The sequence below is a fragment of the Porites lutea genome, chromosome 9 (assembly GCF_958299795.1).
Source record: "Porites lutea chromosome 9, jaPorLute2.1, whole genome shotgun sequence".
Classification (NCBI taxonomy): Eukaryota; Metazoa; Cnidaria; class Anthozoa; order Scleractinia; family Poritidae; genus Porites; species Porites lutea.
In genome coordinates, this window is record NC_133209.1 from 13846958 (window position 1) to 13859929 (window position 12972).

General features: G+C 38.0%; 1 protein-coding gene across 3 annotated transcripts in view; it reads right to left on the minus strand.

Moving 5' to 3' along the window:
* The window catches only part of LOC140947264 (protocadherin Fat 1-like), a 46853-nt gene that overhangs the window by 24276 nt on the left and 9605 nt on the right, over nucleotides 1-12972 (minus strand). For 2 of the 3 annotated variants that reach the window (XM_073396319.1, XM_073396320.1), the window contains exon 2: nucleotides 1171-5780. In XM_073396319.1, coding sequence (XP_073252420.1) covers nucleotides 1171-5755 — 4585 coding nt within the window. In that variant the 5' untranslated portion in view covers nucleotides 5756-5780. Of the gene's footprint in view, nucleotides 1-1170; nucleotides 5781-5877; nucleotides 6072-12972 lie in introns of those variants that run through there. The other variant, XM_073396317.1, reaches the window with a different exon arrangement.

Here is a 12972-nt window from a genome sequence, read left to right on the forward strand (position 1 = left end):
TGAATGATAAAACAATCATTGAATTTGGTTATCACAAAATATGGTGATTTGTCAGTGTCTTGCAGATCAATAATTTGGCTCAGCCTTCGGCTTAGGCAAATAATTGATCTGCTCGCCAGAGACAAATCACGATATTTTTCTCATTGACCGGGCAAGCAAGAACAAAGTATCCAGAATTATCATTCGAAGCAAATTTTTCTTTCTTTTCATTGGCTGAGAGCCCCCCACATGACCGTCATAAAATAACTGCCTACAAATAATGGTCTGCTCATGCGCAATGCCGTCCGACAGTGTCTGGCTGCAAATAATATTCTGCTCATGCGTAAAGGAAACCGTGCTTTTCTCCTTCTTGTGATCGCTCTTGCGTGAAAATGGCAGATCATGGCTTCGCTTCCCAAGGATATTCATTAAAAAAACAAACTCGGTGATCAAATGATAAAACAATAATTCGGCTTTGGCAAATAATTGATCTGCTCCCCACAGACAATCATGATATTTTGCTCAACCTCATCCAATAATTGTTAATTTATTTTAAAAGCAGGTTGCTCATTGGACAAACATCATTATTTTTAGCTCTAGGCACTCAAGGTGAATTACAGCCACTAGACAACAAAAGCCCAGGTCGGTCAGTCTTCCACTATCAATGAAATTCTTGAGGCCATGGATTTCCTTGAGATTTTAAGGCTTTTGACTCAATTTGAGTTTTCTTATTAATTTTGGTTTGACTAAAATTTCTGAGACCTATGATTATAAGTTTAGGGGTCATTTAATAACTGTTCCTATGTTAAAGAAGTTGGCAGCTTGTATTACAGTCCTCCAGAGGCCTAGGGCAACCACGTGTTGTAATTTGGTTGTTACTATTGAATTCTGGTCGCTGACGACTGGACAACTGTAAATATCACAGGAAAAAATAACAGATTCCCGTTATTGGATATGTCATGGTAAGTAAAGAATACCCATTAAAATCCCAAATTTGGCAAAGTGAGACAAGTCCCAACCAGGGAATTCCCAACCAAGTTCCCTTGTTAGTACTTGTCTCACTCTTCCAAATTTGGGATTTTTGTGGGTATTCTTTAAATACCCTAAAATATCCAAAAATGGGAATCTGTTGTTTTTTCCTGTGTATTCGACTCTGCCATACATAACACTGGTCCTTAGAGAGAGTCTTACCTTCAACTTTCGTCAAAAGAGTGCCTGGTTTTGCATCCTCAGATATATGTACCTGATATTCAGTCATTGCCGGTTGTGGTGCATTATCATTGATATCTTCTATGACAATTATCAAAGTTGTTGTGGCAATATGGTGGTCATCTGAAGCAGCAACAGTTAGATTATAAGAACTCACTTCTTCGTGATCAAGTTTACCAGCAAGCATAATCTTGTCGCTATCAATGTGGAATTTATTTCCAATGTTTCCTGATAGAAAAGAATATGACAAAGAGTCATAATCTCTGTCGGCAGCTGAAACCCATAAAACAGATTTTCCAACATCAAAATCTTCTTTGATGGTGACTCTGTAGATTTCTTTTTCAAACTGTGGAGGGTTAGAACTTGGTGGATTTTTTTCTACAAAGATTAGAGATCCAGAAAGGTGAGCAGATCTCTGGGGAACTCCTCCATCTGTAACACTTATTTTAAAATCAAGAAAGTCATCTAAGGTCCATGCTTGTTCTGAATACACAACACCACTCTTTGGATTGATGGTTAGATTCCTGTCACTGCCCTCAAGTGAAGTAAAGCTGTAGGTAAGGTCTCCATTGGTACCAATATCTTCATCTTTTGCAAAAACACGGAAGAGTTCAGCAGGAGATGATGAGGCTTCTCGCTCTTTAACATAAATAAAACCATCATCATCACCGTACCTTACAAATTCAGGTCCATTGTCATTGGCATCTGTTACTGTGACTTGGAAAGTTAGGTTGGCAAACTGGGGCGGGGTTGTGTTTGTAGAAACCTGAACAGTTAACTCGTAATAGTCTTTCTCTTCCCGATCAAGAGGAACTGTGGTTATAATAAGGCCAGTGTCTTTATCAATAGCAAATCTACTAGTGTCATCTCCTCTGACAATAGAGTAAACTAATCGAGATCCATCCAAATTTGGATTGTGAGCTGTAACAGAGACCACACTCTCTCCTGCTATAACATTTTCTTGTACAGTGGGGTAATAGACAGCAGGCTTGAAATAAGGAGCAACGACTTTAGTTGGCATCACATGAATCAAGAGGTGGATGTTTGTATGAAGTGGATAAATCTCACAATCCTTGGCCTGGACAGTAAGCCAGTAATGATCTGTATCGGCACGATGGATTACTTGTGTTGTTCTTATGATGCCAGTTTGAGGTTGCATTTCAAACTTGTCAATACCTGTACCATCAATTATGGCAAAACGGACAAACCATGAGTCTTGATCCTTAGCCTCTAATTTGATAACAGATGTGCCAGAAGGTTGGTTCTCAAGAACCTCTACCTCTTTATACATGAGAGGGCTAGTCACACCGACAAATGCAGGAACAATGCTGTTCTCATTCACATCAAGGATATTCACTATAACATTTGCATAAGACTTTAACTGTGGCACTCCTTTGTCACTGACTTTAATAGTCAAGTTATATACACTCTTAGATTCATAGTCAACCCTTCTACGCAGCTTTATCACACCACTATCAAGATCAATTTTGAATTTCTTTACGTTATTAAGCAGCTTGAATTCTAGCTCTCCTCCAGCACCTGTGTCAGGATCTTGAGCAGAAACTGTTGCTACAACACTATCGAGTGGTATGTCTTCTGGAATTGACACATTAGCATTTTGTGGAACAATAACTGGTGCATTGTCATTTATGTCAATCAAGTTTACAATTGCCAGAGTGGAGGTCATCTTCTGAGATAGGAGAGCATTATCAAATGCTTGCACTTCAATGATGTATTTAGTCCTATCTTCATAATCAAGGGCTGATACCACAGAAATCCGTCCTGATGTTGAATCAATGCGAAACTTTCCACCATAGTCGTTCACTATTTTGTAGGTGACTTCGCCGTTCTTTCCTTCATCTGGGTCTGTTGCATTTACCAATACAACAGTTTGTCCACTGGTGACATTCTCAAGCAGTTCTACACTGTATGAGTTTTTGTCAAAGATGGGTGAGTTATCGTTAGAATCCTCCACAATTACAGTGACTATCGTAAAAGCTGTTTTACGTGGAGAGCCACAATCGGAGGATGATATGTTCAAAGAATATTTAGACATTGTTTCTCGGTCCAGTGGTGATTCAACATAAAGTTCTCCAGTTTGCATGTTTATGTTGAAAGCACTTCCAATGTTACCACTGACTATGGAATAGAGTACCATTCCATTGAAGCCTTGATCCTTGTCAGTGCTTGTTAGCTTTATCAGAGAAGAACCAATACTGACCTCTTCACTTACATTGACTAAAGCATTGTGCACCTGAAATTCTGGAAAGTGCTGGTTCAGTGGCTTGGGAGCTGCTTCGTCATTGGAACTAACAGAGGGCTTTAAGTTGCCCTGTTGCTTAATCTGCTCTTTAGCTTTGAAGTATTCTGGAAAAACTCGGCATTGCACTCTCACATGATTGGAAAATCCAACAGCAGCCTCGCCAGCAACAACCTTGATTTTCAGAGTCACTGGATACTTTGACTTTTGAGCAGAGTCAGTGACAGTAATGTACAAAGAAAACTCCTTGACACCTCCAATAAGAGATTTAGCTGTTTTCAACTCTCCACTGGCCGGGTCGATCTTAAATGTATTGTCAGTGTTCCCAGCCGACTCAATTGCGTACAACAATGCATCTGATACTGCAATATCAATGTCAACAGCACTCAGAGTAGTTAACAAAGTTCCAACTGGAGCATTTTCTGCAACCTGTATGTTGCACTTAAAATATTCAAACACAGGCAGGTTGTCATTCAAAGCTTTGATACGTATGTGCACATAAGTCTCTGTCTCTCTTCGGAATGGTTTCCCGAAGTCAGATGCCCGCACCTTTAATGTTATATGTTCCTGTAGACCTGTATCTCGATCAAGGGAAGTCAGTGTTGTAATGTCACCTGTCTCAGGGTCGATGGCAAATGGAACATTTTCAGTATTTGTGAGAGAGTAGCGAATCTTTCCACTGTCACCAGAATCATGATCAGTTGCAGTGATGGTCAGCAATTTTGCCCCTGGTCTCTGATCTTCAAAAAATTCAAACTGGTAAGATAATTCATCAAATTCAGGATCATGATCATTAGCATCCTCAATTTCAACAGAAACTTCTACACTAGCCATCTGCCTTGGGATTCCAGCATCGAGTGATTGCACCTGGAATTTGTACAGCTGTTTTGTTTCATAGTCAAGGTGTGAAGTGGTTGTGATCAGGCCAGTGTCATGATTAATTTTAAAACTGTCACTATCGCCTCCTACCAATACGTAATTGAAGCGGCGATTTTTCCCAGACTGACCATTTCCTGCAAGTACACGAACGACAGAGGAGTGTGGTGGCGCAAGTTCCGAAATCTTGGCTTCGTACTTGCTTTGGAGAAATGCTAGTTTCATGTTATGAGCATTCTTTATTACAACAGGTAACATTACCGTTCCGTTTCGCGGCGGGTTGCCTTTATCAAAGGCAGTCAAAACTAACTTTAATTCAGTGCCTTTTCCAAGGTCAAGTGGCTTAACAATATCGATTATGAAGTCATTCTGTTCTTCGTCTGAGCGTCGAATTCCAAAATTGCCCGTTTCGTTTCCCGATGTAATTTGCACCTCGTTTATTTCACCGGCGCTCCCGTTATCTTGATCGGAAATGCGAATAACCGCGTAACGAAAAATTGGTTTCCCCTGTACGACGTTTTCAAGCTGTGATACTACTTTGATCTTTGGCGAAAACCTGTTAACTGGTTGTACAGCGATAGTTATATTATGATTAAATTTCGTAGAAGTCGGTATTGAAGGGTACAAAGAACGATCTCGCGCTGTGACAAAAAGTTGATAACTTCTTCTTTTTCTTCCGATCAGTGATCGAGTCAACGTGACAACACCAGAAACTGGGTCAATAGCGAAAAGAGAAGATTTTTCTTTGAAAGAGTAATAAAGCCATCCATTGGGGCCAATGTCTGCATCCGAAGCCACCACTTTAGCAACTGAAGTGTGTAAAGGGATGTCTTCATCTACCGTGACATGCTGAAAGTGACGATCAAAGATCGGTGGATTGTCATTGACATCTATAATGCTAACATTTACTTGAGTGCTATCAAAACTCGCTTTAGTGGTCGGATCTTGTGCCACAACAGTGAGCAAATGATTTCCAACACCTTCATAATTTAAGACTGTTGCTGTTTTAAGGTCCATAAAAACAAAATCTTTGACTCGTCTCGCGCTGACAGAATACGTTCCTCCTTCGTTTCCCTCTGTGATCACAAATTGAACTTCGCGGCTTTCATCATGGGCATAAACTCCCATTTTCAAGTCACATTTTACATCAGACTGGGGCGACAAAAGTTCTTTTACTGTTCCTTGATAAATTCTATCACTGGTGAATTTAATGTCTTTCTTATTAGACGAACGAAATTCCATTGAATAGGTAGGTTTAACGTCCAAGATTTGAGAAATAGGACGGCCTTGCCGCGCGCGCCTGTCAATCTCTTCAAAAGAAGATTGTTTATTACTTTCAAAACTTTCTTCTTCTCCTAAAAGTTCTTTACCATAGGTGTCCACTGGATAACACAGTAAGACAAGCAAGGTCAAAAGCGAAGTTAACTGCATTTTGTGCTTGATGGATGCGTTTCACCTGGGTGAAAGAAAAAATGAAAACAATTACGGCGAAAACATGACAAGTAAAAAGCAATTAATGGTCGTGATTTGTTTAGTCGGGAAGTTGTTTTTACCACTTAATGGTCAATTCATCCTCTGACTTATTATCCATTTGCTCCCTTTTCACGCAATAAAACGACGGAATTCGATTCATTTGAAGTTGTACAAGTCGCGTTGTGGGCATGCCTTCATCGGTTCTAGAAAACCGACTTGAATGTCTCATGCGTTGAGTGACTAAAGAAATAGAAAGGTCCCTTGGGACATTGAAAACACTACAGGGCGTCTAACGGACAGGAAATGTGACAATCTAATTGACACCATCTCCATAGAGACCAGCTATTCCAATGCTAATTTCTGAAGGAATGTAATATTATTCTCCGAAAATAACTACATCGAAATTAATATTCTACGAAGGCTCGATTTGGTTTTTATTTATCTTGATAGAGAATCACTTGATTTGTGCTATGTGTGTTTTATTTAATGTTTACCAAAATCTAAATAGTGAAAACTCATCCAAATTCACGCGAATTCTTTAAGTAGCTCTAATATCTTTATGAAGTGTCAACATTTTGTCAGTTTATAGCGATTTGTGGTTTTTTACTTGCGTGACATCATGCAATGATTGTTTTTTTAAACCAATTATTTTGAAGGTCCTACCCCCAGAGGAGAAAAGGTGTCAGCCGTTGACCGCATGAAACAACGGAAAAACAATGAAGTTTATAGTCAACAACCGCTCTTTTAACCACAAAATTCCTTTTCACGTGACTTCAAAAAGTGCATTGTCCGGGCGAATCATCCTTGAACAATTAAAAGTATTACTCATTCATTGAACAAATAGATATAGCGATAACAATGGCCTAAAACTCTCTTGAAATTCTGCCCACTCACGCATCTGCATTGGCAATTCTTTCATGTTTTCGTGATGTAAAAGGAATTCTAAAGGAAGGCTTTGTGGTGATTAATCCCATAGGGTACAAAAACGTTCATCATTGGCTGAGAATATTTCCTGCTGGAAGGGTCCTAGATGACTTAATTCAGATTAAATTGATTATATACTACCTCAACGTTTTACAGGGATATTTGTTTGTTTCTCTTGAAACAGACTAGACGGGGATAACAGATGAATAATGATCAAGAAAAACCACAAAAATTCGTATGGTGCTATCCTTTGAGATGGAAATGAACACACTACTTACAACCTCTTTTTCGTAATTGAGAGGCTCCATCATTATATCTACTTTTGCAAATATCATAAACGACTTTCCAAATTGTGAATTTGATGCGAGTCGCTCGTCGCGGAAGCACCAAAAATAGTTATCTATCGTAAATCAAATATATCACCGGGGATGCTTTCGAGGAGGACTGAAGTACATGTACGTGCTAAATATACACTTCATTTCACAGCGACGGGAAGTCTACCACATGAACACAACAGATTGAAACAAGAAACAGATTACCGTGCCTTTCATACACACGAAAAATTGTTCCTGCTGTCAGTTTATTTTAACCAGATTATAAAGGCACTGTGTTTAAAGTGGGCTTAAACCTGCAGGGCCAGTTGGTTTATCTTATAGCTCACAGTCATTGTAAGCTCATTACAGATTAGTTGAGGGTTACGCCCTCGCGTCGTCATATATAAGCTACTACCCGACAATGTATCTTATATTCTTTTTCTTCGTAGGATTTCACTCCCTACGTATTTAACCAGGATTTAACTGGGTTTTCTAGAACTGTGATAGAATCTTGTTCAGTTGGAATGGCCACAAAAATGCCTCTGATCTTTTAGAAAACAGCCTAACCATATTTTCTTTTTCCACCCTCTTTTCTGGTTATATTGCACAACCGGTACCAAAGGTTTTGAGTTCAGTCTACATTCCACAAGTTGGTTACAATATTCGTTTGTTTGCGGATGACCTGCCCGTGATCGTGTTCCATCGAATGCATCCTCAATTCCCTGGATTGTCTGCGGTAGTATTTGAATCTTTTACCCATCCCACCCCTCTTTTTCTTTAATTTGGTCCTTATCTGAAGCCCATGCACACACCCACACGACTTTTGAATACGTCATATATGAGGGTTTTAACATATAAAATCAGATGATGACCATATGATAAGCTTATGAATTCAGTTTTTGTTGCTGTTCAATATTGGAGTTTAAACCGACAAGTTAGGCCTTGTTCAAAACTGCGGACTGTTGAAATGAAAACAAAAGAAAACCAAAACAAAACACACATTTGTAATGAGCCCTAATTACCTTATTGGTACTTAATTTCGTCGGTCTAAAAAATCGCTGAATTAAAGACCAGTGATAAAAAAAAACGAAAAAATTGGAAAATTCAAATCACAGAAAAAATGATTCACATGTAATAACCAAAACTAAGAGCCATAATATTATGGCTCTTGCAAAAACATATAACTACACAAATTACTCTTGCTGTGAAATAGCGTTTATTTGCAAAGATTCGCAGATTGCTTGTTGCTGAGTTAATCTAGAAATTTAAAAAAAAAAAAATTAGACTTTTTGAAAAATAGACTCAAGTTGAGAAAGCTTGAATCGCTAATTTTACAGCCCTTCTTTATATTTGCCTATTGAAATTGCGAAAATAAAACCCCGCGAAACCCCGCGTCAAAATCGCCAAATTAATTACCCACGAAATAAAGTACCAATAAAAGTAGATTAATTTTCGTTAGGTACGTTTCCTTAGAATTGTGTCTGCTCTCTCATGGATTCAAGATCATAACATTTGAAAGCTGGAAAGATTTTTACAAAGTCATGTTTTTGAAAAGGGGCCGTATATTAGTCTGAAAAGATTTCAACAACCAAGTTCGACTGTCAATATCATTTAAACTTGCACTTTCTTATTTCTCGTAAAACATGAAGAATCGAAGAGTTCTGGCTAGGTGATCTCAATTTGAGTGTCTTTTTCTCAGTTGACTCATGTTTGTGCAGTCAGCTGCCTACAAAGACATGAGCTGCTTACGAAGAAGAAAACCAAAATGATAACATCATACAGTTTTTTTTTACTAGTAACACAATTCATTCAAATTTTACAAGAAGTAAGAAAGTGCCGGCATGAGGTGAAATGATATTGACTGTCGAAGTTGGTGATTACATTGAAATTCCAGACTAATAAAAATCGTTCCATCAATTAAATTTTATGGAATTGATGGTAGAGAACTAACAGTTGTTATTAACCTTAGGGGTATCTCTGTTGACTCTTGGAACAACTAATGAGAAGTCGGGGAATAACTAGAGCAACTCGTACATTCAGCGTCTTCAGTCTTTCCAGATTTAATAATCTTAAAAGATACTGTAATTAAACATCATCGATTTAATTTTTCAAAAGATGCTACAGTGAATATTTTGTCTTCAGCAGTTGGGCTCTCTCTTCTGAATTTACGTTTGGTCAATGTCGATTCCAAAATATCCTTCAGACAGGCAGACAAACAGAACCTGGCCCTATTTTAAAGCCTTTTCAGAAAACGATAAGATTGTCTTGAGAAAATAAGTTACTCTTCTCTAGTAAAACCTTTTTTTTAATACCTAAACTGACTGAACGACGAAGACTGAACTGACGACTTCAAAGTTTTAGGGCGTGGCGATGGTCCACTCCGGCGACCTCAAGATGTTTCAAAGAAACGCCGACCATTAATTACGACCAGATACAATTAGAACAAGGCTATTAAAGTTCTACTTCCCCTTGTTTAGTTCAAAGAATTACTATAATACGAGTTTTTCCTCAATTGAAAGGAGCTGACAAACATCCATTCATATGACGAATAGATGGAATATAAACGCCTGAGGGCTCAATCGTTGTCTATTAAATAACTTTTTTTGGAACTGTTACAGTAGCATCTGGTTGGGCATGTAGAGCCTATTTATAGGCCCACTTTCTGGTAATTAAAGTTAATAATAATTTTCCACACATAAGCCACGCCTTTATATAGTCTTATGTAATACAGGTTCTTCTACGGCTCCAATCAACCTTATTTCATAATTAAACCTAGAAAAGTAATCCGGCTATACTGCGAGTAGACTGCGGAACTAGTACTGCGATAATTTTTATCAAGCTCGCGTTATTAAATGCCTGTTCATAGCCTCATCGCCACCACCACATGCTAAAAAAGTTACAAATGAAATGGCTCACAATTTTACTCTTTATCGCGAATTACATTTATCGTTGAACCATTAATTATCTAACCCGTCAAAGTTACTTTCTTTCAAATGGACCTGACTTCAAATTTTCATAGGCAAGATCAAATGAAGTCATTAATTTTTTTGTACATGACGTGGTTCTCCCGTGTTATCACAAGAGGAGGAAAGCTGGGGATCTTGAACTCAAATGTCAAATCAGTTCTACTTTAAATCTCAGAGGGCATGGAGGAAAACGAAGCGAAATTTACCCGAACCGGTCTTTTAGGCTAATAGTGAACATCAGATGAGCAGACAGTGTCTAAAAAGAAAAGGTCAGTCCAAACGAGGCATTATGGGAAAGAAGGGTCAAGAGCAAATCAAAAGACTGATAATGAGTGGAAAGTGGGGGAGAATTGGCCACACCGTTTATTAATGAAAACTACAACCAAGATCACAATGGAGACCCTAGGGCAGAAAGAGAGGGCAGCATGACATTGAGTAGACTTAAAACATTTGGCACTGAAAGGGTTGAACTTGACTTAAAGAAGAGCTGATGTGCAACTGAACCAGTACGGAGATGTAAGGTTGTTGATCCATGGCCTACTTAGGGTTAAGTGGCCTAACTGTAGAAAGCCGTTTTTAGTTCGAAAAGCAACTCCGGCGAAAAACTTAACTTTTCCACATTTTCACTTAGCCGTGTGAGCAAGCTTCTCTATAACCTGTCTCGTTTTCGGTCAGCTAGACCGCGTATTTTTTTTAAAGCGATAAAACGATAAGTGATTAACTCACCTAAAAATCTCTGTACTGAATTTTCTACGTTACTGGTCAGTTAAACAACTCACATGTGATACGCTACTATACTTAGTCATGTGAATCTTGTCCGCCATTAGGTTTAATACGTAAAAAACTGCCCAGAAATTAAATGAAATAAAAACAGCTGACTTAAAGCTGATTAGAATTAACGTTAAAAAGTTAAAAGTTTTCATTATTCAGATCTCTCTAACTGTCAAATAAATCATCATTCTAAAACTCAAAGGTTCTCTTCTAAGTCTGTCAGTCATCATACACGTACGATGTTGTGAGAAATCTCTGTTCTCAACGGGTAGTTTTACAGGTAAGGTTTTAGCTCTCGGGTAGCCGAGATTAAATATTTGTTACTTTAACATGAGAAAGACTTTTTTACCTTTATCAAAAATGCCTGCTGGCTGTTTGTCCTGGTTGTGCACTGTTTTTGACATTAATGCCTCAGTTGAGACTACCTGGCAATACGGCGTGGCATTAGATCATGTCTACTTTTGAAACGAAAGCAGACATTCGAGTTATAGTTTTACACTTTTAATTAAGATAATTGAAAAAAGGAACTCTAAGAGCTCCACATTCCCTTATTAATTTGAAATTATTACCTTAATACAAGTGTTTTAATTTAAAAGGAGCTGACAAACATCCATTCAGTTAAATACTAATGAATATAAACGCCTGAGGGTCAGCTCTGCGTTTTTTGGCTTAACTAAACGGTTCGGCAAATTGGGTACCTTCCACTAGATTTACAAAGCCACCTGTTAGGGCATATTACCCCAATTTTATAGGGCCTGCTGTCTTGTAATAGATAGAAATAATATTCCAGACATAGGCCATCTACCTTTTTCTAGTCTTTCCTGATAAAAGTTTTGGAACAGAACCAAACACGATTTAAAATTGCAAACTGTAGGTGATGTAAGTTTATTATGCGAGTAGACTAGTTAAGTGCAATAATTGTTATCACGCTGTGTTTTAATGCCGGTTATAAGCGCCCCACATCTGGAAAATGTCAGATCTTTAATTATTATTATTGAACAAAAAAAAAGAACAAAACAACAGATAAGGTTAACTCGTCTCTACTTTCCCTTTCAGAGGACTAAACAGTCATTCAGTCTACAACAGGAATATGGCAAACTATATATAGTTATAGTATATATATAAAAAAAACTGTTCAAGGTGATCAGTTAGGCCAGGGCCAAACGACAACCTTTTCATGAGTCGAACCAAACTTAGTGGGTTAAATTCATGAAAGTTCGAAGTCTTGGGGCGGGTTAAGTTCGCCTGAATGAGGTTTGCTCGTCCAACACGTTCTGTCCGTCTGCTTCAGATAGATATAAGGTCTGATGATCATCTCTGGGAAAAACATCGATCTTCACATGCGACGAACAAAACTGATAAATTAAAAATTTGTATGATAATGAAAATTTATTAAAATTGCTGTTTGGTCTGGTTCATTTGATTTGTTCGACGAGTCCTAAGTTCGAGGTCTAATCCAACAGGCGATCTTACCTTAATTTGGGTCGACCCAAATTAGAATTTGGTTCGTCTCATGAAACGTTAGACGTTTGGCCGAGGCCTTAGAGTGATTTTTTCTCAGGTGACTCATGTTTATGCAGTCAGAAACCTGCACACAAGATCTAAGCTACTTACAAAGAAGAAAACCAAATTGATCACATTATACAGTCTTTTTTACTGGTGACACAATTCATTCAAATGTTACATGAAGTAATGAAGACGCATAAGGTGAAATGGCATTAACCGTCGAAGTTTGTTATTACACTGAAACTCCACACTATTAAAAATCTTTCCATTTCTCAAATTTTATGTCATTGTATCGACCGTTATCAACCTAAGGGATATCTCTGTTAACTTGGAAAACCCAATGAGAATTCAAGGAGTAACATTGTAGCTCGAAATTTGGAAGCAACTCCTACACTCGACGCATTCAATCTTTGAAGAAAAGATACTTTAGTGAAACAAAATCGATATAAACTTTTCAAAAGATGCTACAGTAAATGCTTGTGTCCAGCCGTAGGGCTCTCTCTCATCATTTTACGTTAAGACAATGTCGATTCCTAACTTTTATCCTCCGTCAAGGAGACAAACAGAGCCTAACCCGTTTTTTAACCCTCTTCAGAAAACGATAAGATTGTCTTGACAAAATAAGTTACTCCTCTCTAGTAAAACCATTTTTTGCCAATTACCTTGTAATCTAATCATTTAATACCTAAACTGA